The sequence below is a fragment of the Pinus tabuliformis genome, chromosome 9 (assembly GCF_031772625.1).
Source record: "Pinus tabuliformis cultivar Carrire ecotype Pingquan chromosome 9, CPIR1, whole genome shotgun sequence".
NCBI lineage: Eukaryota > Viridiplantae > Streptophyta > Pinopsida > Pinales > Pinaceae > Pinus > Pinus tabuliformis.
Window position 1 is genome coordinate 656,254,413 of NC_142307.1, and position 24,949 is coordinate 656,279,361.

Sequence of the window (24,949 nt, forward strand, 5' to 3'; positions counted from 1 at the left end):
CTCTTTCAGGGTCAAGTAAGCATGACATCATAAATGATTTGTTCGCCCCTTGTGATTTTACTAACATTCCAGGATATCCGAATTTTATTCCGGATGAAGGCATTGAGGCTATTGAAGAGTTGCCTAGTTTTCTAGGTAACAATATCATCAGTGCTTAAACTCACCTTAGCAATTTCCACCTTTGTGTGAGCAAATGGTGCTATGTTATTAACCATGATGACATTAAAATGAGACTGTTCATCTTTTCATTAGATGGCGATGCTATGGATTGGTTCATAGACTTACCTGCTAACAGTTTCAATTCTTTAAAATCAATCATTGACATCTTTGGAAAAAAAATGGAGATGAAAGAAAGATCGAAGCAAAAACTGATGAGAATGATAAGGATCTCATCAAGGAGTTGACTCAAATGATTAAGGATATGCAACTCAACCAAGCTCATATCATTAAGGCCATCGAAGTCAATCATTCTAATTAAATGACCTCTATTCAAAACAGGTTGCTCGCCATGGAAGAAAAACTAGTGCAATTAATCAACACCATGGAAACAAATCATGCTAAGGAAATAAATGTTATGAAGGCTAATCAGGTCATTTTTCAGAATAGGTTGGAGGAAATGGAAATATCACAGGTACAAAAATTCAAATTTAGGTTAAATGGCGAATGGGAAGAGAACAAAGAAACAGATCATAACCCTCCCGATCCACTAAAGCAAGCTTCATCTTATTATGAGGAGGTCAATTATTCCATTGAAAAAGGGGTAATTGAAGGTGACCTGGATAGAAAGGAAACTAAGGGAAATCATGTTAATACTTATAAGATTGATCCATCACCCATATCAGAGCAGATGCAAAATGGAGAAAGACAAGTCAAAGAAGTCTTGAATACTTCAAATTTTCCATTTGAGCATCTTCAAGATCAGGCAGAAAGGTCTACTTTGATTGCATCAACATCAACATCACACTTTATTAAGAAGAAAAGAAAAAAGCGGAAAGAATTTGGTAAATCTAATGATCATGTACAACACAGTTTTGGGACAAATCAAAGTCCTAAGATATTTGGAATTAGACAGGGCACATCAGAAAAGCAGCCCATGGATATTTCTGAAAGTAAGCAGGTTCTTAGCATGAACTTCAAAGAAGACATCTAATGCCACGGGCATCCTTTTGTATCATATTTCTAACCTTATCCCTTATAAATTTTGTTTAAGTAGTTTTATTTCATGAATAAATTGTTATTTATGTTCCTAGAGTAAATTTCCATTTTTGTACTTAATTTTATTTGATGATATTTTGAATAGATACTGCAAATATATGTCTTTCAACGGTGGATGCAGATTCTAGGTTCTTGCACACTATCACTTTGTATCTAGCATGCATCCCCATATGAAACCAAATGTTGACCACTAAAGTGGGACCTGATGATTATTTGAAGACTCCATGCCCAAGGATGTACCAAAGGACACTTGTAACATCAGATATCATCATATCACTAGAGCTTTTAAACTCTACTTCAACTTCTCATCATTTTCTCTTGTACCCAAATACCACACCCTATGGGGAATTGTAATAGGTGATGCTAATGATGAGTTTTGAGTCTGTAACAAGTCTCAGTGGCCTGGGACCTTGCCAACAAATGAGTATTACTCTAGGAAGTTTTTTTCACTTGGTTAATTATCATCTCCCTACTAGGAGTTCATAATTAATTGAGTTTTTTCCTCCAAATTTACCCCAAATTCGGAGTACGGCTTGATGGTAAGGCCTTGGGTGAGTCCTAGTGTCTAAAGTCAATGTATATTACCATACTAGATCACACAAAAAAAATCGTGGAATTTGGTTAGGTCTAGATAGTCATTTTTTAATTTTTTAGATTTCTCGCGGGTCAAAAATCACAATAAAAATTGTATATGTAATGTAATAAGTGTTGTCTAGAGAAGTTATATGGGGTATGAATAATAAAAATTACACCTCTCACCCTCAACTTTCTACTATGACACACTTTGAGGGATTAATAATGTGTTATGGACCCTCAAAACTCACATTTCCTAAGTTTAGTGGAAATTATGGCATTTAATTAGGCTAGAATTGAATAAAATAAAGAGAGATAGATTATTCCATGTGACAGAATTACGTGGAAATAACCTAGAAATTATCCTAAGTCAAAGAGTTGAGTCAAGGGACTTGTGGAGGATGATTGAGTACATTGCATCAAAATACACCATTATTTCATAAAATCGAATTTCCCAGAGATAAAGCAGTAGTTGCACATGTGGAAAATCGAATTAATTAGAGGAGCTTGTGCATTGAAGAAATATTCGATGGAATATTTGAACTGAGGATTTCGTGGGGACTTCTCTCACTATTAGCTCGAGTCCTTCTACACTTAGCACTTCACGTTGGAGGACTAAGAGTTTCTCTTGGAAGAGATCATGCAGTTCATGGGATCTATGCAAAGGTACCTTTGGATCATCTACAGATGTGGCATCACTTAGTTTGAGTTTGCATTTGTTGACTGCAGTTATCACGGTACTTGGATTCACTCATGGATTAGTTTGCTATGCCATATATAGAATTCAATTTCCCTTGAGGTGCACATATGGAATTCAATTTTGCTCTGGTGTCTCTATCTTCTACACATCAAACTTGACTTATCTTTCCTTGGGATTTTCTCCAAGTTCAGTTCTCACATGCATTCTTTCTTGGAATTTGCTCCCAACTCTCTATATAATGAGGCTATGAGCTCTCATATTGTATCATGTTATGAGCTATTAGACTTGAGGAATTTTGTACTTGCATACTTTCTTAATATAATCAAGACTTTGGCGCTATCTGGCTGGTGTTCTCTTGGCGTTATGAAGTAATGTCCTTTCATTTTATTGCTATTGTGTTTAATTTCTTTTGCATATTGAATTAATATTAGTTTATACTTGCCATCTTGCTTGGATTGATGTGTGCAAGCTATCTTGCACATATCATTGATTTAGAGTAGTATTCAAGGAAGAAGCTTCTCAGTTCATTTCAGGAGGAATGATTGTTTTATCTTATTCATTATATTTCTCTAATTCTTTGCAAACTAATACTTGTTCAAGTGTGTAGGAAAGATCTTTTGTATTGTGTGCAGGAATCCATCTGGAAGTGGAAGAAATCTCAATTAAATCAACTCACTCCTAGAGTCAAAACGATTCAAGTCTCAGCGATTTTTGCACTCCAAGTCTTCCATCCAACGAAGAGCAAGAGGGAGTTTTCTTACTCTACAGCGACCTAATCATCCATTTAAATTTAAAATACCTCTTTGATTATAACTCTTTCAAAGTTATATCTGCTATTCAAGAGTCATTTCCAAAGCTAGGCAAGTATGGGGGTTCATACCCATTACTTGAGCTAGAATTTTGTATATTAAATTGTAGTTTAGTTTTGGTTTCTTTTCCCTAGTTTCACACTAACAATTGGTTTTGTTTTGCAACCCATAGGTTTGAGCATTAGGCAGCAAGGAGCTTGAGGAGAAGCATTGGGAAACTACTCACTCATGTTTATGCAAGACCCCCTCACGCTATTTAATAATTGATTTCTAGGGAAGCAGTAAGCATTTGAGGGAGAGTTGCAAACTCATCTAAGTCGTGGGCCTTTTGAACATTGTAAATCTCTTTTGAAGAGTTTTTTTTTTTTATCTGCAAGCTTCTTGTTGTTATATATTTTGGAAAGAGTTTAGCTTTGTTAGATTTCTATCTTTGTAAAGATCTCTCTCATATTGTGGGCAACCCTCTTAGAGACATTTTTACCCATCAAGCACTAATTAAAAAAAAAATTGTTTGAGAGAGCTTGGGATTTTTCCCATGGCATCCTCCTTCCCCACTTAGAAGAGGAATTCTTGTGGATGGACTAATTTTGCTTCTAGTTTTTTCTTAGCTTTCTAGCACTTAATTTCATTTTGTGCATGCTTAAAATTAACACATTTCACTCCACGTGCAATTTTTCATAATCTTGTGTTTAAATTCTCACATGCATAAGCTTCCAGATTGTAAACTTGAGCAAATCTCATCTTATGTGTAAACACTTCATACTTTGGCAAGTTTCAATTGTTTCATACTTTCTTCAAGTACATGCTTCACTACTTGGTCAATTTATGTTACATGTCATGGAAACTATTGAAGCACTATCATTTATTTGAAACAATTGTAGTTTAAAGCAATCTATTCCATTTTACTTGTCTATTTTTTATTTAATGGAACAGACATATATGAATTCATTTACATTCTAGTCTTTCAAGTTTTGCAACTATCTTATTTCTCTTTGAAGCATTTGCATGTAGCATTATTTTAATTGAGGAATTAACAAAATTTGCACTTCATCTAGGCATTTTAGTATAGGAAGGCCCCAAGCTTCACTAAAATTTTACCTCCAACATAAATTGGTTGAAGTAGACAACTTAGGACTCTCTACTCTTTTATGGACTCTTCACAGTGAGACCCAAATATTTGAGCGAGGGTGAGGTATGAGGATTGAAGAGTTCAATTGTAATTTTGTTGTAGAAGTAGTTAATAAAATTAACCAAGAGCATTTTCCATCACATTTACTTTACATATCTCTTGATGTTTTGAGTTGTTATATTGCAAAGTTTATTTTCAAGAAACATTTCAAAGCAAGTATTGTGATTATTCAAATTGGTAATAAGTGCTTTCATTTCATGCTCAAGTTTAATTACATGTTGACATCTTGATTTAGCATTTAGTATCTCCTATTTTACTTTTTTTAAAGTAAATTTTGTAATTGTTGAGTTTTGCAAGACATATTTTGATTCATGAATCGATTTTATATCTTACAAATATCTTGTGCTAACATCTTTTGTTTGAATCTTAGGGTTACTTTGCTTTCATTATTGGAAGTATTCCATCTTTACTTTGAGAAAATGTGTCTTTTATTTTGTTGAGGAAATTCTTTATAAGGCATTGGTTTTATGGTTTCATCATGTTAAATATTTTCATTGTTATTGCTCATATCATATTTTGGTCATTGATTATTAAAAGTAATTCATTTTCACTATAACACTCTCCTAGAACCTCATATCACTTTTAACTTAACTTTTCATTAGGGACCACTTCCCTTAGCTAACCTAGGACATAGCTTAGACAGAGAGTTGAGAACAGTGTGACAGCCTTTTCACTAAGTTCCCTGCCACCAACCACACCTTGTGGGGTTGAAGACGTTTCTCACTAACCTATAGATAGGTGTAGGCGGCAAGAGTGACACACCCTATAAGGTGTTTCCAACCCCCAAGGGGAAGTGCTATGTCCTTGGTCCACCCTTCAATCGATAGGTGTAATGTGAATAATGATACAACAAAGAAGAGAAGACTTCATGGCCAAGAACCATGGTCAAAGGGACCAACAATGATGGACTCCTCATCCTGAGTGTACAAATGTGGGGAGGGAGCAATCGCGGATGTATGAGTTACCAACTCTGCCTTTTTTTTTCCACCCCTCTTGTGTGCCTTTTAGTTTTTCTTGATTTTTTTTTATATTACTACTCGTAGCTCAAAGAGTTAGAGCTTGCTTTGTGTGATGTATAGCAGTTATTACCCCTTAATGATGAGGCAACACATTGCCCATCAATGGTTGGGACATGCAAGGGTTTTTTCACATAAGATGAAGAGCACCACGTGTTCAAGAACTAGGTGATGGCCATACTAAGTGAGGTAGAGCTCATTCTAGGCTTTTTCCCACGTGCTAATGTGTATGTCCCTACCATCTTTTGCATTTTGATCTTCTTTTGTTTTTGCTTATGGCCATCATATGCTTTTTCTTGTTCTTTTAGCTACATCAATCTTGCAAGGAAAAGTTTTGAGCCCTATCTTGTTAATTTGGCAGCTCAGTGACAAATTCCAACCATGGGACAAGATTCCTCTTTTCGAGAGGACCAATTTTGACTATTGAAACGCTTAATTTGGACAAGGTAAAGTGTATATTTGAATTAAAATCTCGCATGTGCATATTTGATCAGGTCAGCCCTAAAGCAAATTGGACACCCTTGGAAGGCTATAAATACAAATGACCTCAAGCTCATTTTGACATCATCACTTCTCTCTCTTTCTTCTTGATATATCTAAAGTTTCTAGCATAAGTACCGAACTGGGTGCAGAACCGTAAGTACTGAATTGGGTGCAGAACCATAAGTACTGAATTGGGTGCAAATTGTAAGTACCGAACTGGGTGCAAAACCGTAAGTACCGAATTGGGTGCAAAACCGTAAGTACCGAACTAGGTACAGAACCATAAGTACTGAACTTGGTTAGGAACCGTAAGTATCGAACTGGGTGCAGAACTTAAAGTACCGAACTAGGTGCAGAGCCGTAAGTACCAAACTGAGTACAGAATAGGCTGAAGGTCCAAAACTGTTGATACTTTGACTTTGACCAGATTTTACTATTAGTTGATATTTTGGATTTTGGTTGGTTGTTATCTTAGATAAGTCAAAATTTGACTTGAATTATTATTTGTGGATTTGGGCTCATTGTACTCTCTGCTGAACATTTTATGACAATCTAGTAGAAGAAAAATTTGAAAGGGTTTTCCCCGTAGTGGGTTTTCCCTGGTCTCCGACCAATCCTGGTGTCTCTATGTCTGAATGACTTTCTTCTATTGTTCCTTTATGTTCTTCTGCATTGATGATGACATTGTTCTTTCTATATAATTGCATATGATGTTGAATAATGTTGTGATGCTCTAGGTGAATTCAATATGGAAATGATGAAATGCAATTATCTAAAGCAAAGAACAATTAAGCCCTAAGAAAAATTAACATGGTATAAGAGCTAGGCTGAAGAAAAGTAATTGAAGATCACCCTTATGAAGACACCTTTGATGGATGCAAGAGAGGATGGGGGAGAACTAAAAGAATTCTAGGGTTTGAAGGAAACCCTAGGCAATTTGGTTATTAAGGTTTGATGGATATTATGAGGTTAGGGTTTGGAGAAACCATGGTTATGGCAAATATTTGAGATACGTAATTTAGAATCCCTAGCATGATTGATGAGACGGATTTAATGATATTGACAATGGACAGTGATGACTCTTGAAGATGGTGATCACCTCTCATTGAAGATAAGTACTCTTCGATTTATGGTGCTCCTTTATGTCTTTACTTTTGTTTAGATCTGATTATTGTTTTGATTATTACTTATACTTCCTACATGTATATTTAAGTATTTGGATGCTTCTAACCTCCTAATGAGTTGTGATAAGTGGATCCTTCTTGAGGATCATGGCTAGTGCAGGAAGAGAAGAGCGACAGTTGCCCATGAAAAAGAATTGATAAAGTGTTCCCAATGCCAATGTCAAATAAGAAGGGGCACATGGATTTGAATACTACAAGGTATGTATGGTGTATTGTTTCAAATGCAATATTGGATGGCAAGGTAAGCCCTAAAGTATGATGAGGATATCACTTCACAAATGGCTCATGTGTGCATATGAAAGTAAGTTTTATTCATGGTACTTATGATGAGATGGTGCACTTGGTATTGGAGAAATATCTTACATTTTGTTAAGTCATGGTAAAGCTACTTAGAAACATCAATTTTTGATATATTGGTATACTTGATATTTGGCGCGCATCTTTCATTATAGACATGATGGATTTCATATAGAAGGCTACCACATTATTTTTTATATATGGTAGCTTAATGAAAGTGTGACAAAAGGATTGATACTCTTGTTGATTTTGGTAAGGTTTTATTGGATGCCCTAACTTGATGATTGAATAATAATAAAGAAGTTATATAGTGATTTGAAGTATGATAGACCTGTCATTTGCCCTAATCATATGACTCTATCCCTTGATGAAAGTTTGATGTCATGTCCATATGTGGTGATGAAGTAGCTAATGCTAACATGTTATGGCCATGATGGATATATGTTTTAGAATCTGATATATCTTGATTTTATGATCTAAAAGTTTTGATACATGACAGTGTTATAGACAAGTTGATGACTTGAATAATAATGGTTGAAGGAGTTGCTCATTCAGAGGGAGAATCTCTCCATAGGATCCCTACACCTATTATCAATTGCATCATATATATATAGAAGATTCTTTACTGTTGAAGTAAGATTAAATATCTTATGTTGATAGTCTGCAGCTAGTTCTAGTCTAAGAAGGGAGGGTTTCCCTTAGTTTAAACCCCAACCGCATGGAAGAAGGCCTATGGGTGCAATTATGCCTATAGCTCACAAAACTGAAGCTTTATGCATAAAATTAGGAATGCACCTAGAGTATGACAGTGCTACAGACATGGAGCAGATAATAGAATGTCCTATGAGTAGGGAAGTTTGAATATTTGCCTTACTTGAGAGAATGTGAATGTATTGACTAAACTTGTGTTTGCAGGTGACCTAAATATGCATATTAGTATGTTATTTTGATTTGATCATTGAAGCTAGTATATGACGAATGTATTGACTAAACTTGTGTTTGCAGGTGACCGAAATATGCATATTAGTATGTTATTTTGATTTGATCATTGAAGCTAGTATATGACATTTGATTGCAAGGGTTTGACAAGATCCGGCTAATTAATATAGATAAGCAATTACATGATAGTTCATAAATATGCTTTAGAACATTGACCTGATGCTTCATATGTTTTTGGGTTATGGACTGATTGAACTCACTGTGATAACAAATTAGAGTTTTGACTTGACATCTGATGAATTGTCTTGATGACAGTGTTATATGAGCATAGTAACTTTCAATGACTAATATATTTTGTATTGGCCTCATTGTCCTTGGCACAATAGTTAAAGTATAAACAGTTGCTATTCAATATGAAGCAATTTCACAATAAATGGATGGAACCTGCATACATTGGCATCTAGTGACAGAAATGATTTATATTATGATCATGAGGATGACTTGATGAAGTTTGGTTTGATATTGCTTGGTAAATGACAATTTGTTGGCATGACAATAGATAAAGTTATAACTTGATATTTGGATGTGAGCTCTACCTGTCACCTGATCCAAAGAATTTGTTACAATGATATTGATGTTTTTGATCTGGCATCTAAACTTTGATAAGTTGACTTAGTTGATTTAATTGCACAATATTGATCTATGTAACGCTAAGCATATTGGTTTGGTCAAGTGTTATGTTTTCAGAAAGCATTATATGAAGCTAGCATCCAGAGCCTGGTATGTCCGCATTGACAGTCACCTAGTGAAGCCAAGAAGATGTTCCCATCCAAACCTCTACTTCAAAACTGGTCCAAGGTATGACTTTGATTTTGGTTTTATATACTGATGGTCTATTCTTGACGGGTGATGAGCCTTTGATGATCAAAGTAAGAGGGAGATGGCCTCTAAAGTTCGAAAAGAAGAATCGTGGCATGATGAATTACGCTTTGAAGTTTGAAAAAAAGAATCTATATCATGAAGCTATTGAAGAATTGTCGGAAATTGGAAATGCAAATCTTTGGACACTTTGATTCAATTATGCACAGATATTGCTGGACTTGCTTTGGCAACTATCAGTTGATTGAAGCATTGATGTTACGTGTGAACACCTATCCATATATGTATATGTTTTTCATAAAACATGATTGAGTTGCTTCATATACATTAAGTTGCCACCAAGCACCCTTCAAGATATTTGCATGGGACGAATCAATTTCTGATCTGAGATATTCATTCTATGATATGTGACTGTATGGATGTACTAATATTGATCTGGATTGTGATACGATGATATAAGCACATCTATGTGTTGCCTTAGTATGAGATCTGCCATGTTATTTTGGATGAGAAGTCTGTAGCTTTAAACACAACCGAAGTTGAGTACAACATTACTAGCATGGCTAGCTGTGACGCAGGAAGAAGAAGCTCTTTGGAGAGTTGATTGAGCAGGTTCTGGATATGACAAGAACACATTGTGATAACACAGGGTGGGATCTAATTGGTAGACAATCCCGTATATTGTTGGGATTGAGATACCTTCTTATATTGTGTTGTGATACGAGACAAGCTTAGGCTTATGGTTGTTGCCTCTATGAGAGGGAAGTTGAACAAAATATGAGAATGATGATATATTTTTGATATTTAGAGAGCATTGGTGATCGATGACACTGAGCCAGCTCTTCCCCCCTATTTGAGCTCCCAGGGTGTGGAATTGAGTTGGAGGGCTCCTGGGGTTGAGGGGTCTCTGAACAATAGGGTATCACCCCTATCTATCACCCATAGCATGTGTGTGGTCCTTGTCAGTTTTGACAAGTCGAGTATCTCCCCTATCTTGGTCTTTGCAGAGTATACCCTAGTTGGCATCATACCCACAAGTTGGGCTTCATGGTATTGTCCCTCCCTGTCTGGCCAACATGTTGACGAGGCTTGGGGGCATGTGATCCTTACCTTTTGGTAAGTCGGGTATCTCGCCCAAGCTCAGATTATGATGCAAGTGTTCTACCACATGACTCCTGAGAGTCATTGTTGGGAAGATCAATAGGCAATAGTATGGGTCAAGATGTGCTCCCCTATATCACCTATTGCTCAATATGGGGTTGTAGATGTTTAGCTCCCCCATGAGATTTTGGGTTGAGATGTGCTCCCCGATGTGGTTTCAGGTTGAGATGTGCATTCCAACGATATAGAGGGTGGAAGCTAATGCTCCCTGATTCTTCTTCTTTAGATTCGAGAATGTTTCAACAGATAGAGTTAAGCATAGATGGAACATGATATGATTTTATGATAGGATACTTGTGATGATTACATGATGCAGTTGGAATTTCTCCCTAGCTGAGAGGGAGTGTTAACTTGGCAACTCAGTGACAAATTCCAACCATGGGACGAGATTCCTCTTTTCGAGAGGAACAATTTTGACTATTGAAGCGCTCAATTTCAACAAGGGAAAGTGTATTTTTGAATTAAAATCCCACATGTGCATATTTGATCAGGTCGGCCCTAAAGCAAATTGGACACCCTTGGAAGGCTATAAATATAAGTGACCTCAAGCTCACTTCGACATCATCACTTCTCTCTCTCTCTCTCTCTTCTTGATATATCTGAAATTTCTAGCGTAAGTACTGAACTAGGTGCAGAACTGGGTGCAGACTCGTAAGTACCGAATTGGGTGCAGACTCGTAAATACTGAACTGGGCGCAAAACCGTAAGTAACAAACTAGGTGTAGAACTGTAAGTATCGAACTAGGTGCAGAATCGTAAGTATTGAACTACGTGTAGAACCATAAGTACTAAACTGGGAGCAAAACCAAAGTACCGAACCGGGAGCAAAACCGAAAGTACCGAAATAGGTGCAGAACCGTAAGTACCAATTTGGGTACAGAACAAGTCAAAGGTGATAATTGTTGATACTTTGACTTTGACCAGATTTTACTATTAGCTGATATTTTGGATTTTGGTTGGTTGTCCTCTTAGATAAGTCAAACTTTGACTTGAATTATAATTTGCAGATTTGGGCTCATTGTACTCTCTACTGAACATTTTATGACAATCTAATAGAAGAAGAATTTGAAAGGGTTTTCCTCGTAGTGGGTTTTGCCCTGGTCTCCGACCACTCCTAGTGTCTCCATGTGTGAATGTTTTTCTTCTATTGTTCCTTTATGTTTCGCTGCATTGATGATGATTGTAACGACCTATCTATAAATATAGAGAACACAAGAATAATAGCAGGCATACGATGCATGCATATGATAGCTACATATGCATGTGTCGCATACACCGCACTAGTATTTATATACTAAATTTACTATAAGTATTAAATATCATGACACTTCGTCAAATAGAAGTTCTATTCACCATCAACACCCATATTGCTTAATGCATCATGATTAATGGGTAAATACTAAATTTAAAATGCATAACGTAAACATAATTATAAAAGATAGATGTTAAAAATTAAGCTAAATCCTAAAAGATGGTTATATAATTATATATTTTAGATCATTAATAAAATTATATTAATAAATTAATAAAATGATTAAAAATAAATTAATTAATTAAAGGTAAGGTACTTAGTATAACCTTAGGATCTTTATATTAAAAAGAAATATTTTATTAAATCATAAAAGAAATATATATATTACGTGACATGGAAGGGTGTCACGAGGAGGCAAAGCGGTGGGCTGCTGGTGGAAGAGCGGCCACCGCCAAGAAACAATATATAAACCAGAGAGAAGAATTTTGGAAGGGAATCAGGAGGAAGAAGAAAGAACGAAGGAAGGGGATATTGAAGAACGGTGGATCTTTGCAAACTGGAGTTACCAACAGAAGGAAAGCTGGTTGTTCTGAGGTTTCTGGGCACGAGGGAACAATCTGCTTCAGCTAAGAAGCTTACTGGACTGAGGAGCGAGGTTCTGCCAGTTTGGCTGGGTGGTTTCGGTCTTTTGGTAACTAAAACAGAGTAGCTTGAGGCATCATCAACCGCAGGAATACAGGTAGGTACTCTCATCAATTATGTTAGTTAAATTTGTAAAATTTCAGGAAATTTATCACAGGTTCATGATGAAAAAAACCCTTTGCTGTATTTACAATGGCTTTATAGTCTTTACAATGATACTGTGCTTTCTATATAATTGCATATGTCGTTGAATAATGTTGTGATGCTCTCGGGTGAATTCAATATGGAAATAATGAAACACAATTATCTAAAGCAAAGAACAATTAAGCCCTAAGAGAAATTAACATATCCAAGGATGAGGATGTATAGTACCAAATCCCATAGAACCAATTGGTCAATTGAACTCGAAGGAGGGGTGGAATGTAGGGTTTATAATGTAAGATGGAGAGTGGTAAATATGATATAAGGAGAGATGGGACTACGCTATCTCAATCAGGGTTTCCCAAGAAGTGCCCCTCCTATACCCATTGGGCCACTAGGGAAGGTCCCACTAGACTAGGATGAAAGATTAACCCCCCATTTAAAGTGAGGGAACAAGATCACAGTCAAAACCCCTCATTCTTCTAGGTTACCCCGTAATCCATGTCAAATACCCAAATACAAACAAGCATAAGCACTTGACTGCTAAATGAATAAAATACCTTTTGATCGGAAGTCCACCTTCCAACATGTGTTCTTGCCAAATGGGTGAGGAAACATATGACTGGCGCAAGTGGCGGAGATATGAATGGCACATTGCCATCGACTAGTAGTGGCTTTCAGGGGCTGCTAGTTGGCCGACTAGAAGAGATGGTAGGTGAAAAACTTCTCCTATGGGGTCACCCACTTTTGGTGGGTAACAGACCATACAAGGATTTGATGAGTTTTCATATCTTTTTTACTTGTCCCTTCACAACAAAACCTTTTGGTTAAGACATGAAAACATTTTTTTCAAGTCTCCATTCAAGAACGAAGTCTTTACATCTATTTGATGGAACTTCCATCCATTCTGAGCTGCTAAGGCAAAGAGAGTATGGATGGTGACCCATTTTCCTATGGGGGCAAAGGTCTCTTCATAATCGACACCATCCTTTTGTAAAAATCCTTTTGCCACGAGCCTCACTTTGTGCTTGTCAAGTGATCCATCTGATTTATATTTGTTCTTGATGACCCACTTGCATCGAATTAGTTTCGTTCTAAATGGAGGGTCCAATAGCTTCCATGTTCTGTTCTTTATGAGAGCATTGTACTCCCTCTGCAGTGCTTCTTTCCATTCAACATGAGAAGCAACTTCTTTAAAGGAAGTTGGTTCAAAATTAGCAGACAAATTTAATTCAAAATCATAGGAAACATCCATATCATCAACTGAATCGAAACCATCTACATCACCTCCATTTTGCCTGATGGAACTTCTAGTTCCTATCTTTCAAATCTCATTAAGGTGAACACTTTCAAGTGTTTTAGTGAGCCATTTTGGGGGACCTTTCTGAGAAGGTTCGTGATGCTCTACTGATTGAGATGGGGTTGCTCAAGATTTAGCCTTCCAATCCTCTCAATCACATCACTTAAAGGGCCTTCTAGATTTGAAGAAGTTGTTGGAACTTCATGAGGGGGAGACAATGCTTCAAAAGGAGAAGCCATAGATTGATCCAAGATAGGGATTCCCCCTTCAAGATGTGGAATCTCATTATCAAATTCGTGATAATTTTTTGCATCACTAAATCTATCAAAACGATCAAGTTGCCACTCAAAAGTATTGTCAGTCTTGGAAGATTAGACAAAAATCATATCTCTAAACAATATAAACTTCTTATTTACCTCATCGTAGACACGATATTCTGGTATCAGAGTACCCAAACAAAATTCACTTTAAATTCCTTGCATGAAGCTTGCTTCTTTGTTCCTTAGGAATCAAGCCATAGCAGGTGGAAGCAAAGATCTTGAGATGCCCTACCGAAGGAATGTGGCCATACCACATTTCATAAGGAGGACTTGTTTTTTAGAGCATGAGATGGAAATATGATTTTGATATATACTCCACATAGTACTGCATCATCCCAAATACATTTTTTGAAAAGCATCATTGAGCAAACCATATTTAAGATAGTCTTGTTCATTCATTCAGCTACACCATTTTGTTAAGGATTGTAAGGAACAGTAGTTTGATTTTGAATCCCGCATTGATAAAGATAGTTTTCAAATTCATTAGAAGTATATTCTTTTCTAATATCAGTACGAAGATAGCCAATACGTAATAGTGCATCATTTTCAATCCATGCATGAAAATTTCTGAAAGTTTCAAAAGCTTCTAATTTACTTTTCAACAAATATACCCAACATATCCTGGTGTAATCATTAATAATTGTCATATATTTATTTCCATTTGCAGAAGGAACGGGCATATGGCCACACAAATCAGAATGAATCAGTGCAAGCTTTCTATGTGCTCTAGAAGCAGAATCATGAAATGGTTGTTTGCTATGTTTTCCTACGATACAAGCACCACATACTTCAATTTCCTTGGAATAGTTGGCAAACTAGAAACAACATTTCTTTTCAACAAAAGAAGATTGTGATAATTAAGATGTCCAAATCTTGCATGTCATAGATGACTAGATGGCAATATACTTTTATTGTACTGAGAACCATATGTAGAGTTTTGTGCACGAGTAGATGTTCCTTGCAGCTTCAACAGTGTTTCCTCCTCTATTCCATTCATGACAATTGTGTTGTTTGATGCTTTTCTTATCTCAACTTTGCCATCAAATATATGAATGGAGTGTCCTTGTTGGCGAATGTGAACAAGAGACAACAAGTTTCTCCGTGATTTTGGAAGCTAGAGTACGTCGTGCAGAAGAAAGTTAAAAATTCTAAGTAATTTGAGTCTAATGGTGCCATGTTCAGATGGCCTAAGACTTGAATTTTTTGCAAAGTAAATTTCTCCATCTACAGTGTCATTGAAGTCTTGAAAGAAGTCTTTTCAAAAGGTCATATGGCAAGTTGCACCTGTATCAAGCAGCCATGCATCCTTCCAAGAAGAAAGTAAAGTATGAAACAAATGTTTAGCTACTCCAATATTGCAATGGGAAACAATATAATGAGCAGATACAGGTGCTTTACCTTTTGCTAGATCTAGCATTTTATCTCTGTCTTCTTTGTGTTCTTGCTTGATTCTCTCCCAGGGGATTCTACATGTGCATACATCATGTCCATATCTATTATAGTGAATGCAGTGGAGATCAGACCATTCTCCTTGATGTTTGTTATCCGTTGCCTCTGTGATTCATTCTTCCACATCCTCTTCTACCACCTGTTCCTTTAGCAGAATCTCGTACGGATTCTTCACATTCTATGCATCTTCAACAAGGCTCTGAGAAAAATGTTTGCAAGTCCACTTTGGCTATCTTGATGTTTCGAGTTGTAAGAAAAAAAATAGTTCTTGTTGTTGAAATTTGGTAGCTCGGAAGGTATTTCTGAGTGGAAAAGCCTAGGGGGCTTTGTAGTTTTGAGTTTGGGGTTTTGACCCAAAGTAGTGGGCTTGGAAGCCAAGAAAAAACATTTATAATTCTAATTTAGTTATGTGTTGGCTAAGGTGTCAAGTTGGCTTAGGTCGGCCAGCAAGGCCAAGGGACACACCGATTAAGGGTTTCATACCCCTTGCGCAAGTATAAATAAGGCCAAGGGACACACCGATTAAGGGTTTCATACCCCTTGCGCAAGTATAAATAAGGCCAAAGGAGAGGCTAAAGTACAAGAGGTGAAGGACTATTCTCTCGTGGAAGAGGGCAGTTAAGGAGTCGCAACCAGCTAAAGAAGAAGGGTCACAGCAAACAAAAGAGAGTCAAGGCAGTTTGGATGCATGGTTAAAGGCCGCAGCAAGGCAAAAGAATGACCGAGACTATTGTAGGTGGTCACAAGGCCTGCCGCAAATAGTAGAGAGCTAAGCAGAGGTGGTTGAGGCCTAGAACAACAATTCGAGCCCTAGAGAAGGAGGATGAGGACTGATGAAGGAGAGACAAGGTTGTAACATTGCTAGTAGGGCCTATAGAAGGTAGGTTGGGTGGTTTAAGGCGTTGAAAAGAAGATAGAAGGCTACAACATGTGAAAAATCAATAGAAATACCACTTATTGCAATCAACCAATAATTATCCAATGCATTTAATTCTAAGTAAAATTATTTTACTTCAAATACTAAATGAAAACACGATTTCAATATTCACCAAAATAAATTGCGGAAACTCTGAGAAGAAAACCAATCATAAAATGGACATAATTATTTTTGGAAAAAACGTCACTCGAAAAATCCCGAAGGAAAAACTATTTCTTCAGAGCTGGGGGGTTTATTAATGTTCAGCAAATTCTGCAATTGATCGATATCAAAATATTGCTTGCCAAACCCTGGCAAAGCTCCAACAAAATATTTCTTCACCTCTACAAGTCGATCAAACCCCTGGAAGGCTGACAGCCTCCGACTGCAACCTAACACAGCCTTACACTGGTAGATACAACTTGTACAGCCTCACACGTGCGGATCCTAGACCCTTTGATGCTCATGGCCTGGACGAAATCAACCTCTTGGCCCTCTTGACAACTCGTATGGCCATCCTGGCAATCTCGTACGACCTCTTGTTGGCAATCTCGTCCCCCACAAGGAATCTCACCCTCTCTTAGAGAAAACACGACCCTCCTGGAATCCTCACATACTCAGCCTCCCTATCTGCACAAAAACTGTGGAAGAATTCCTCCTCCAGATCTAGGAAACTGGAAGAATATTGATGAAAGAAACCCTAGAAAATATTCAATGCTTCAACTGTCGCTGAAACCCTCGCTGGTGTCAAACACCAATTACAATGATCATTATGATCTACAAAGTTGCCCATTGATTTCCTTTATAATCTATTGTTGAGAAATCAATAGCCAAGATCTCGATCTAAAAAGATCTAATTGATGGCTACGATTACTTAGAAATTTTACTAGAAGTCTCCAGAGGAAAATCGACCATGTCTCAATTATTACTAATTAATTAATTTATTTCCCTAAGTTAAAACTTAGGAAAATAATTAAAACTGATTAATTAATTTAATTAACACATTTCCATTCAAAAGAATAACTTGGGCTTGGAGATAGTTTATGCTCGTGTTCCTAGCCTCACTAACACCACCTGAGACTAGAACACCTATCCGAGCTACATCAACCAACACTCCCTCTTAGTGAAGAAGGTGTTCTACATTGTACACCATCATGCTCTGTGTTTGCATTTCAAACAACTATCACCTTGAGTACCCCATGGCCCATTCCACTATGCCACAACTCTCCTAGACTGTTGCTACAAGCGATGAGTGCAAAGTCATCCTCTATCCATCTAGAAACCTCATCTGCGACTGTCGTTATCTGCTTCTCACCCTTCTTGCTACCTTTCTTCTTGTGCAGGCAGTTGTGGTAATGGCCAAACTCATGATAGCCATAGCACTTCATCTTCAACATGTCCTTTTCTCCTTGGAGTTGGACCCTTTACTGGATCCCTGCTTTGTCTTTCCCTTGCTCACAAGAGCAACATTCTCATTGTCATCCCACTTCTGCTCGCAACTGTTGCTAGTACCACTGTTGCCTTTCACAAGGCTCAGTCGAAGCTACTATGCGAAGTAGTTCCACAAGTGTTACCAAGTAGGAAAATTAGATCTCCACTAACCACTTGCACGTAAACATCTCACTGCTTTTGAAACCCATTTAGGGTTGTTTTCACAAGCTCTTCGGCATCGACCTTCTCTGCAATGGTTGTTAGCTCATCTCTGACTGTCCTGATGCGAGTGAGATAACTAAAAACGTTCTCTCCCTTATTTTGTCTGGTGCTTCTGAGCTTCTCTCTTAGGATCATTTTCTAATTCATATTTTTATCCTGGAAAAGTTTGTTGATGGCATCCCACATCTTCTAGGTTGTATCTTCTTTCACCAAATGAGGAACAATGTGGTCCTTGACCCCATCTAGAATAATACGCTTGGCCTTGGTATCATCTTTCGGGTACTTATGCAACATGATAGCATCTGTTGTTACAACAATATGTGTCGTAGCAAACTCCTTCAGTCCATGCTCTTCCAAAGTAAGAAGGCGCCAGATTCACCAAACACCAAAGTTAGATGTGCCATCCAACTTACCTTGATCCCTCAATCCTATTGAAGCCACTATTGAAGCCCTCGCGAGAAAATAAAAATAAATATCTCTTCTACCAACTAACAAAAGTACCTAGAAAACCTCATTGTCTCCCTCTGTAAGCGATCTTGGCTTCCTTTAGAATTTTCAGCTTTCCTAGAAAACAATATGGCCCACATGTGTGGCCTTTGGCTAGCAAACTGGCCTCAAGGCCTTATCTATGGAAGTCTCGACCTTCTCAAAAATATTCGACCTTACCCTCCTAGCCCTCATAGAGTATTTAGGCCCTCAACACGGCCTCAACACCCCACATGTGCGGTTAGATCTGGGAAAACTGGCCCTCCAGAAACCTCACGGTATCCTAGCTGAAAACCTCAGCCTCTCCTTCAGAAAATAACAATGGTAAAATTCCTCCAAGTAAATCTGGAACAACCTAAAGAAATTGAGATGGGTATTAAACCCTTAGGTTCCTCTTCCAAACACCTTCGTTGATCTACTCTAGTAAGCCTTTGCACTTCATATCTGCTGCCATGTGAAAAAACGATAAAAAAATATCGCTTATTGCAATCAACTGGTAATTATCCAATGGATTTAATTCTGAGCAAAATTATTTTACTTCAAATACTAAACAAAAACAAGATTGCAGTATTCACCAAAATAAATTGCGGAAACTCTAAGAAGAAAACCAGACACAGAATGGACACAATTATTTTTGGACAAAGGGTCCCTAGAAAAACCACGAAGGAAAAACCAAATCTTCAAATCTGGTGATTTTATTAATCTTCAACAAATTTTGCAATTGATCAATATTACAATATTGCTTTCCAAATCCCGGCAAAGCTCCAGAAAATATTTCTTCACCTCCACATATCAATCTAACCCCTAGAAGGCTCACTGCCTCCCTCTACAACCTGACATGGCCTTACACTAGCAAGGCAACGTGTACAACCTCACAAGTGCAGCTCTTGGACCCTCTAATGACCATGGCCTGGACGAAATCAGCGCCTTAGCCCTTCTAGCAACTCGTACATCCCTCATCACAATCTTGTACGACCTCCTCCTAGAAATCTCGGCCTCCACAAGGAATCCCACCCTCTCTCAGAGAAAACACAACCCTCTTGGAATCCTCACGGAATGACTAACTCGGCCTCCTTGTTTGCAAGAAAACTATGAAAAAATTCCTCCTCCAAATCTCAGAAACTGGAAGGATACTGATGAAAGAAAACCCAAAAAATATTCATCATATGGCCTCGAAAATGCAAAATTAATCCTTGCATTTTTTGACGATAATAGTAACCAAGAAAACATTCATGTTTTGTTGAATATTATCAAGGACTAATGGTGGATTATAAGCTAGAAATTCCATAAATGAATTCCCAAATATTAAATGTGGACGTCAAAATCATGTTGTAGAACACAATACATGAGATTGGGACCTCTCTTAAGGATACCTAGCCAACAAACAAAAGAAAATAGTGAAATAAACATCCACCCTTGCAACTTTATAGCCAAAAATTTATCTCAAGCAACCCAAAGGTTGGAATCTCTAAAGTACAGGCATGGTAATATTGTGAAAATTTCAACACTGAAATCCTATTGCAGCAACTGGAAATAATTCTTCTAATTGTTAATTAATTTAACAATTTATTTGCTATGACAAATATCAAATTAATCAAACTACAACCTTCACAAATAAAATTGTAGAAAATAATAGTGTTGGAACTGAGAAAATACTAGCACACACACGTAAAAATGACACCATTATTTTTGGACAAATGTCCCTGGAAAAAACCAACTTGGGAAAATCGATACAGCAGCTAAAGGTTTTATATTATTAAGCAGCAGTGAAATCTGAGTACAATCTATGGATGCCCAACTAGCAATCCAAACAGCAAGAAATTCTGGCCAAAATTATCTAAGGGAATTACCCTTCTTCCACAAGCAACCCCACCACAACTTTCCTTCAGAAACTCGTCCTCCTAGAACCATTACGTTGGCCTTTTCACAGTGCTTGCGCAAACCCTTTGATGTCTAGCCCTGAATTGCCTCTGATGAAGTCATTTTGCCTATCTCTCTCGAGGAAATCGCTTCTCCGGCACTCTAGAACCTTTGCCCGGCCTCTGGAACTAAAAACAATTTTTCCTCCAACTAAGTTGAATTTCTCTTCTGAAGCAACTACGCAGTACTCTACGCTGCCTCACTCAAAAAAACTCGACCCCTTGCTACTACCTCCTTGGATCTGGAAAACTTCCTTCGGATCATTGTCTCCGCCCCTCACTGACTCTGCTTCAATCTTTGGCTCTTCGACAACTACTGTTGCTCTCTGGAATTCAATCTGCCAAGGAAATCGAACTGTTGGTCCGTATTCTCCAAGTGCCCATCGACTTCTTCTTATAATCCTCTGTTGCGACTCCAACGGTTAAGATTAAATCTTAATTAAGGGCTAGGATCATCTCTGAATCGATCTGTATGAGCTTCTAGAGAATTCTCACCTTGACTTAATTAATTCTGATTAATTAACCATATTCCCTAAGTTTAGACTTAGGAAATATTTAAAAAACGGTTAATAATCTAATTAAGCCGTCTCTAGGTGGAATTTCCAGAAATGATTTATGGGTTTTGGAGATCTCATGCATTCTAGCCTCTACACCAAATTTCGTGGTTAGAACACATTCGATGCTACAAAAACTAACACTCCCTCTTAGCAAGGACCATATTCTAGGGCTGCACATCCTGCCACAATATTTTGTTTCTATATCATCTCATGTTACGTTGTTGCTTCCCACTAACCACTACACAACTCTGATGTTGCATCCATGTTGTTGTTAACCCTGTTGTATGCTGCCAACATTGCATTTGCACAACTCCCTCTCATTTGTTGTTGTTGCAACTACAACTATTGCAACTGAGAAGCATTTGAAATACTGAATCAACTATGTTCAGTATGATGCATCTGTCTCTCGAGTCCTGACTGCTACTAGCCTCTACTATGTCACTGAAGAATCTGTGTTATCGCTGACTCTGCACTGTGCTCCCCAACACCTGACTATTATTAATCTGCAACTGTCACTTTGGTTCTAACTACATCAACTGCCAGTGGTCCATCCTGTTACTGAATATTGTGGACCCCTATAGCTAGGTAATGATCCACGAAGTGGACTCCTCAAGGACCTTGCCCATGTCTGCAACTCTCTAGGACTACAGATCCATATCGCCCCACCTCTCTCCTGAAGGTATGGCTGCAAACATAGCAAACTCTAATCTACTCATACTGTTGTTGCTACTACTCTGCTGATGCTTCTGCACTGCTACTGTAACTACTGTAATAATGAGCCTGGACTCTGATCTCCCCAGACCCTGGAGTACTAGCTTCCATAGGGATGCTCCCTCTGAAACTAGGCTCCCTCTGAGTCTTGATCTCCCTATGGAAAATCTCTCAGCTCCCTCCTGGCAACTCACACTGTCCCCCTGCACTGGACACTGGACTGCGTAGTTCTGTGCTGTGAATCTCCTAGCTGGAATTTCACCTGCATACTGCAACTGGGCAATTCACACTACTTGTGTTACTGCAACTAGTTTTGCAACTGTCTCCCGGGTACTGACTGCAACTAGCCTTGCAACTGTCTAATGACAGATTGCGTCTGCTAACACTGAACCTACTACTATGATAATGTGGGCTCCTGTAGCAAAGGTGATGGCCTCGCTGCAACAATTTGGAACTGATCTCTTTGTTGCAACTACGCTAGACCCTGCCCATTCGGCATGCTGGAGTTTCATGCTCCTCCTCTTGGATTTGGTGCCTCACTATCTCCTTTCAAGCATAGTCCCTGGTTGGGACCCTTCCTTTCTTTATAACTCACACTAGACAACTCGCACTTCCTCCGGCACTTATTTTCGGCAACTGGAAGTCAAATTGCTACCCAGATCTGCATTCTCGCTAAATTACACAGCCTCCACTCACAATCTCATACGGTCATCCCTGTAAAGCTACAAAATCTGTGAAACTCAAAACTGGAGAAAATAAACCCGAAAATCTCCCTTTCCGGTTGTTCAATTGTTGGATTTGCTACTCGCACTCCCTTCTGTAGTGAGAAGATTTGCTCACAACAACTGCTAATCTGCAACTGGAAAAATTAGATCTCTAAACCTCGAGATCCCCTAAGAGAAATTTTCCCTCTGCTATGTGTGCTTTTCTCTTCCACCCGGCACGGATTCTGCTTTAGCAACTCCCTCTATGCCCAACTAAGGAATCAGCTCAGCAAAAATTTGAGTTGTTGTTACTCCCTCTGCCTCCTGGAATCACTATTCTAGGCAAATCAAATTTTTTGCAACCCTACAACTAAAAACCGAACCCTTGCCCAGCAATTCGATCTCTCTGTTTAGGTATTGCGCAGCCTCTAAGAATCTTGGCCTACTACTCCCTCTGAACAACAAAATTCTCTTCTCTGCTTTTGAGCTTCTCAGTTGATCACTCATGCTTTGATACCATGTGAAAATTTCAACATTGAAATCCTATTGCAGCAACTGGAATTAATTCTTCTAATTGTTAAGTAATTTAACAATTTATTTGCTATGGCAAATATCAAATTAATCCCACAGCTACCTTCACAAATAAAATTGCAGAAAATAATTGCATTGGAATTGAGAAAATACTAGCACACACACACACACACACACATAAAAATGACACCGTTATTTTTTGACAAACGTCCCCAGAAAAAACCAACTTGGTAAAATCGGTGCAGCAGCTGAGGGATTTATATTATTAAGCAACAATGAAATCTGAGTACAATTTATGGATGCCCAATTGGCAATCTAAACAGCAAGAAATTCTTGCCAAAATTATCTAAGGGAATTACCCTTCTTCCACAAGCAACCCTGACACAACTTTCCTTCAAAAACTCGTCCTCCTGGAACCCTTACACTGGCCTCTACGCAGTGCTTGCGCAAGCCCTTTGACGTCTAGCACTGAACTGCCTTTGATGAAGTCATTTTCCCTGTCTCTGTTGGGGAAATCGCTTCTCCAACACTCTAGAACTTTTGCCCAGCCTCTAGAATTGAAAACAATTTTTCCTCCAGCTAAGTCGAATTGCTCTTCTGAAGCAATTGCGCAGTCCTCTACGGTGCCTCACTCGGAATAACTCAGCCCCTTGCTGCTGCCTCTTTCGATCTGGAAAGCTTCCTCCAAATCATTGTCTCTGCCCCTCACTCTGCTTCGATCTTTGGTTCTCCGACAACTACTTCTACTCTCTGAAAATCAATCTGCCAAGGAAATTGAACTATTGTTGTGTTTCTCCAAGTGCCCATCGAATTCTTCTTATAATCCTTTGTTGGGACTCCAACGACCAAGATTAAATCTTAATCAAGAGCTAGGATCATCTCATAATTGATCCGTGTGAGTTTCTAGAGAATTCTCACCTTGACTTAATTAATTCTGATTAATTAATCATATTCCCCAAGTTTAGACTTAAGAAATATTTAAAAATCAGTTAATAATCTAATTAAGCTATCTCTAGGTGAAATTTTCAAAAACGATTTCTAGGTTTTGGAGATCTCATGTATTCTAGCCTCTCCACCAAATTTTGTGGCTAGAACACATCCCATGCTACAAAAACTAACAAATATGAGAGGACATGAAAAAAAAAGATGAAAAAGAATCAGCCTTTGAAAGCTTCTAATGATTCAAGGACACAAATCATAAAATACATATGCCAAAGGATGAGGAAGCTACAAACTTATTTGTTCGCGGGCCAAGTTCTTAAGACAATTAACATGCTTTGATGAGAAAAGCACCAACCTATACCATTTATAATAGCACAAAAAATAAATCAAGTCATCTCAATGACAGAGATTTAGTAGCTAGTGGAACCAACCCTCAGTCTTACATGGATGTGTATGGAAAGAAGAAAAATTGCAAAGAGTTATTTCTACAAAAATAGACATTGGAAAGCACACTAGGAAAGAAAGCATACCTTAAGCCAACTCTTATGTCTTTTCAATTTCCCACCATCTAATAAGGCCATGACATTTAGAGAATCTTTGTATTTTGGTCCCACGTCACTTGAGGAGCTTGCAGCAAGCATACGAACCACTTTTGTAACCTATATAGTCTACAAATTATGAATTTACTCAAATATACCCACCAATAAAATAATGGACTTCAATAAAATGGATCAAAAAATAGAATTAACCATCCTATTGAAATCAATTAATAAAGGTATCTGTCTGACCTGCATACCCAATTCCCTTGTTGGTACAACAATAAGTGCCTGCACAGCTGCTCGACGTGCATCGATAGTTGCAAAAATTACTAGCAAGTAAGCAAGTGTCTTTCCTGATCCAGTCTGTTGGGAGTACATGACAAAGTCACATAGTTTTAATTCTTAGGTATCAGAGACATCGATAGATAGGAAATATACATAA

The 24,949-nt window shown here is 37.9% G+C and overlaps 1 protein-coding gene across 6 annotated transcripts in view; it reads right to left on the reverse strand.

Annotated features, from left to right (window-relative positions):
- Positions 1–24,949, reverse strand: part of LOC149150362 (P-loop containing nucleoside triphosphate hydrolases superfamily protein) — a 310,706-nt gene that overhangs the window by 216,660 nt on the left and 69,097 nt on the right. For 5 of the 6 annotated variants that reach the window (XR_016262805.1, XM_089440464.1, XM_089440463.1 and 2 more), the window contains exons 3-4: positions 24,757–24,870; positions 24,499–24,627 (exon numbers count right to left, since the gene is read on the reverse strand). The exons of the other annotated variant lie outside the window; for it this stretch is intronic. Coding sequence is in view for 4 of the 5 variants with exons in the window: in XM_089440464.1 (XP_089296590.1) it covers positions 24,499–24,627; positions 24,757–24,870 (243 nt within the window). In the remaining variant the exon portion in view is untranslated. The remainder of the gene's footprint in view (positions 1–24,498; positions 24,628–24,756; positions 24,871–24,949) is intronic. 6 annotated transcript variants of the gene reach the window in all.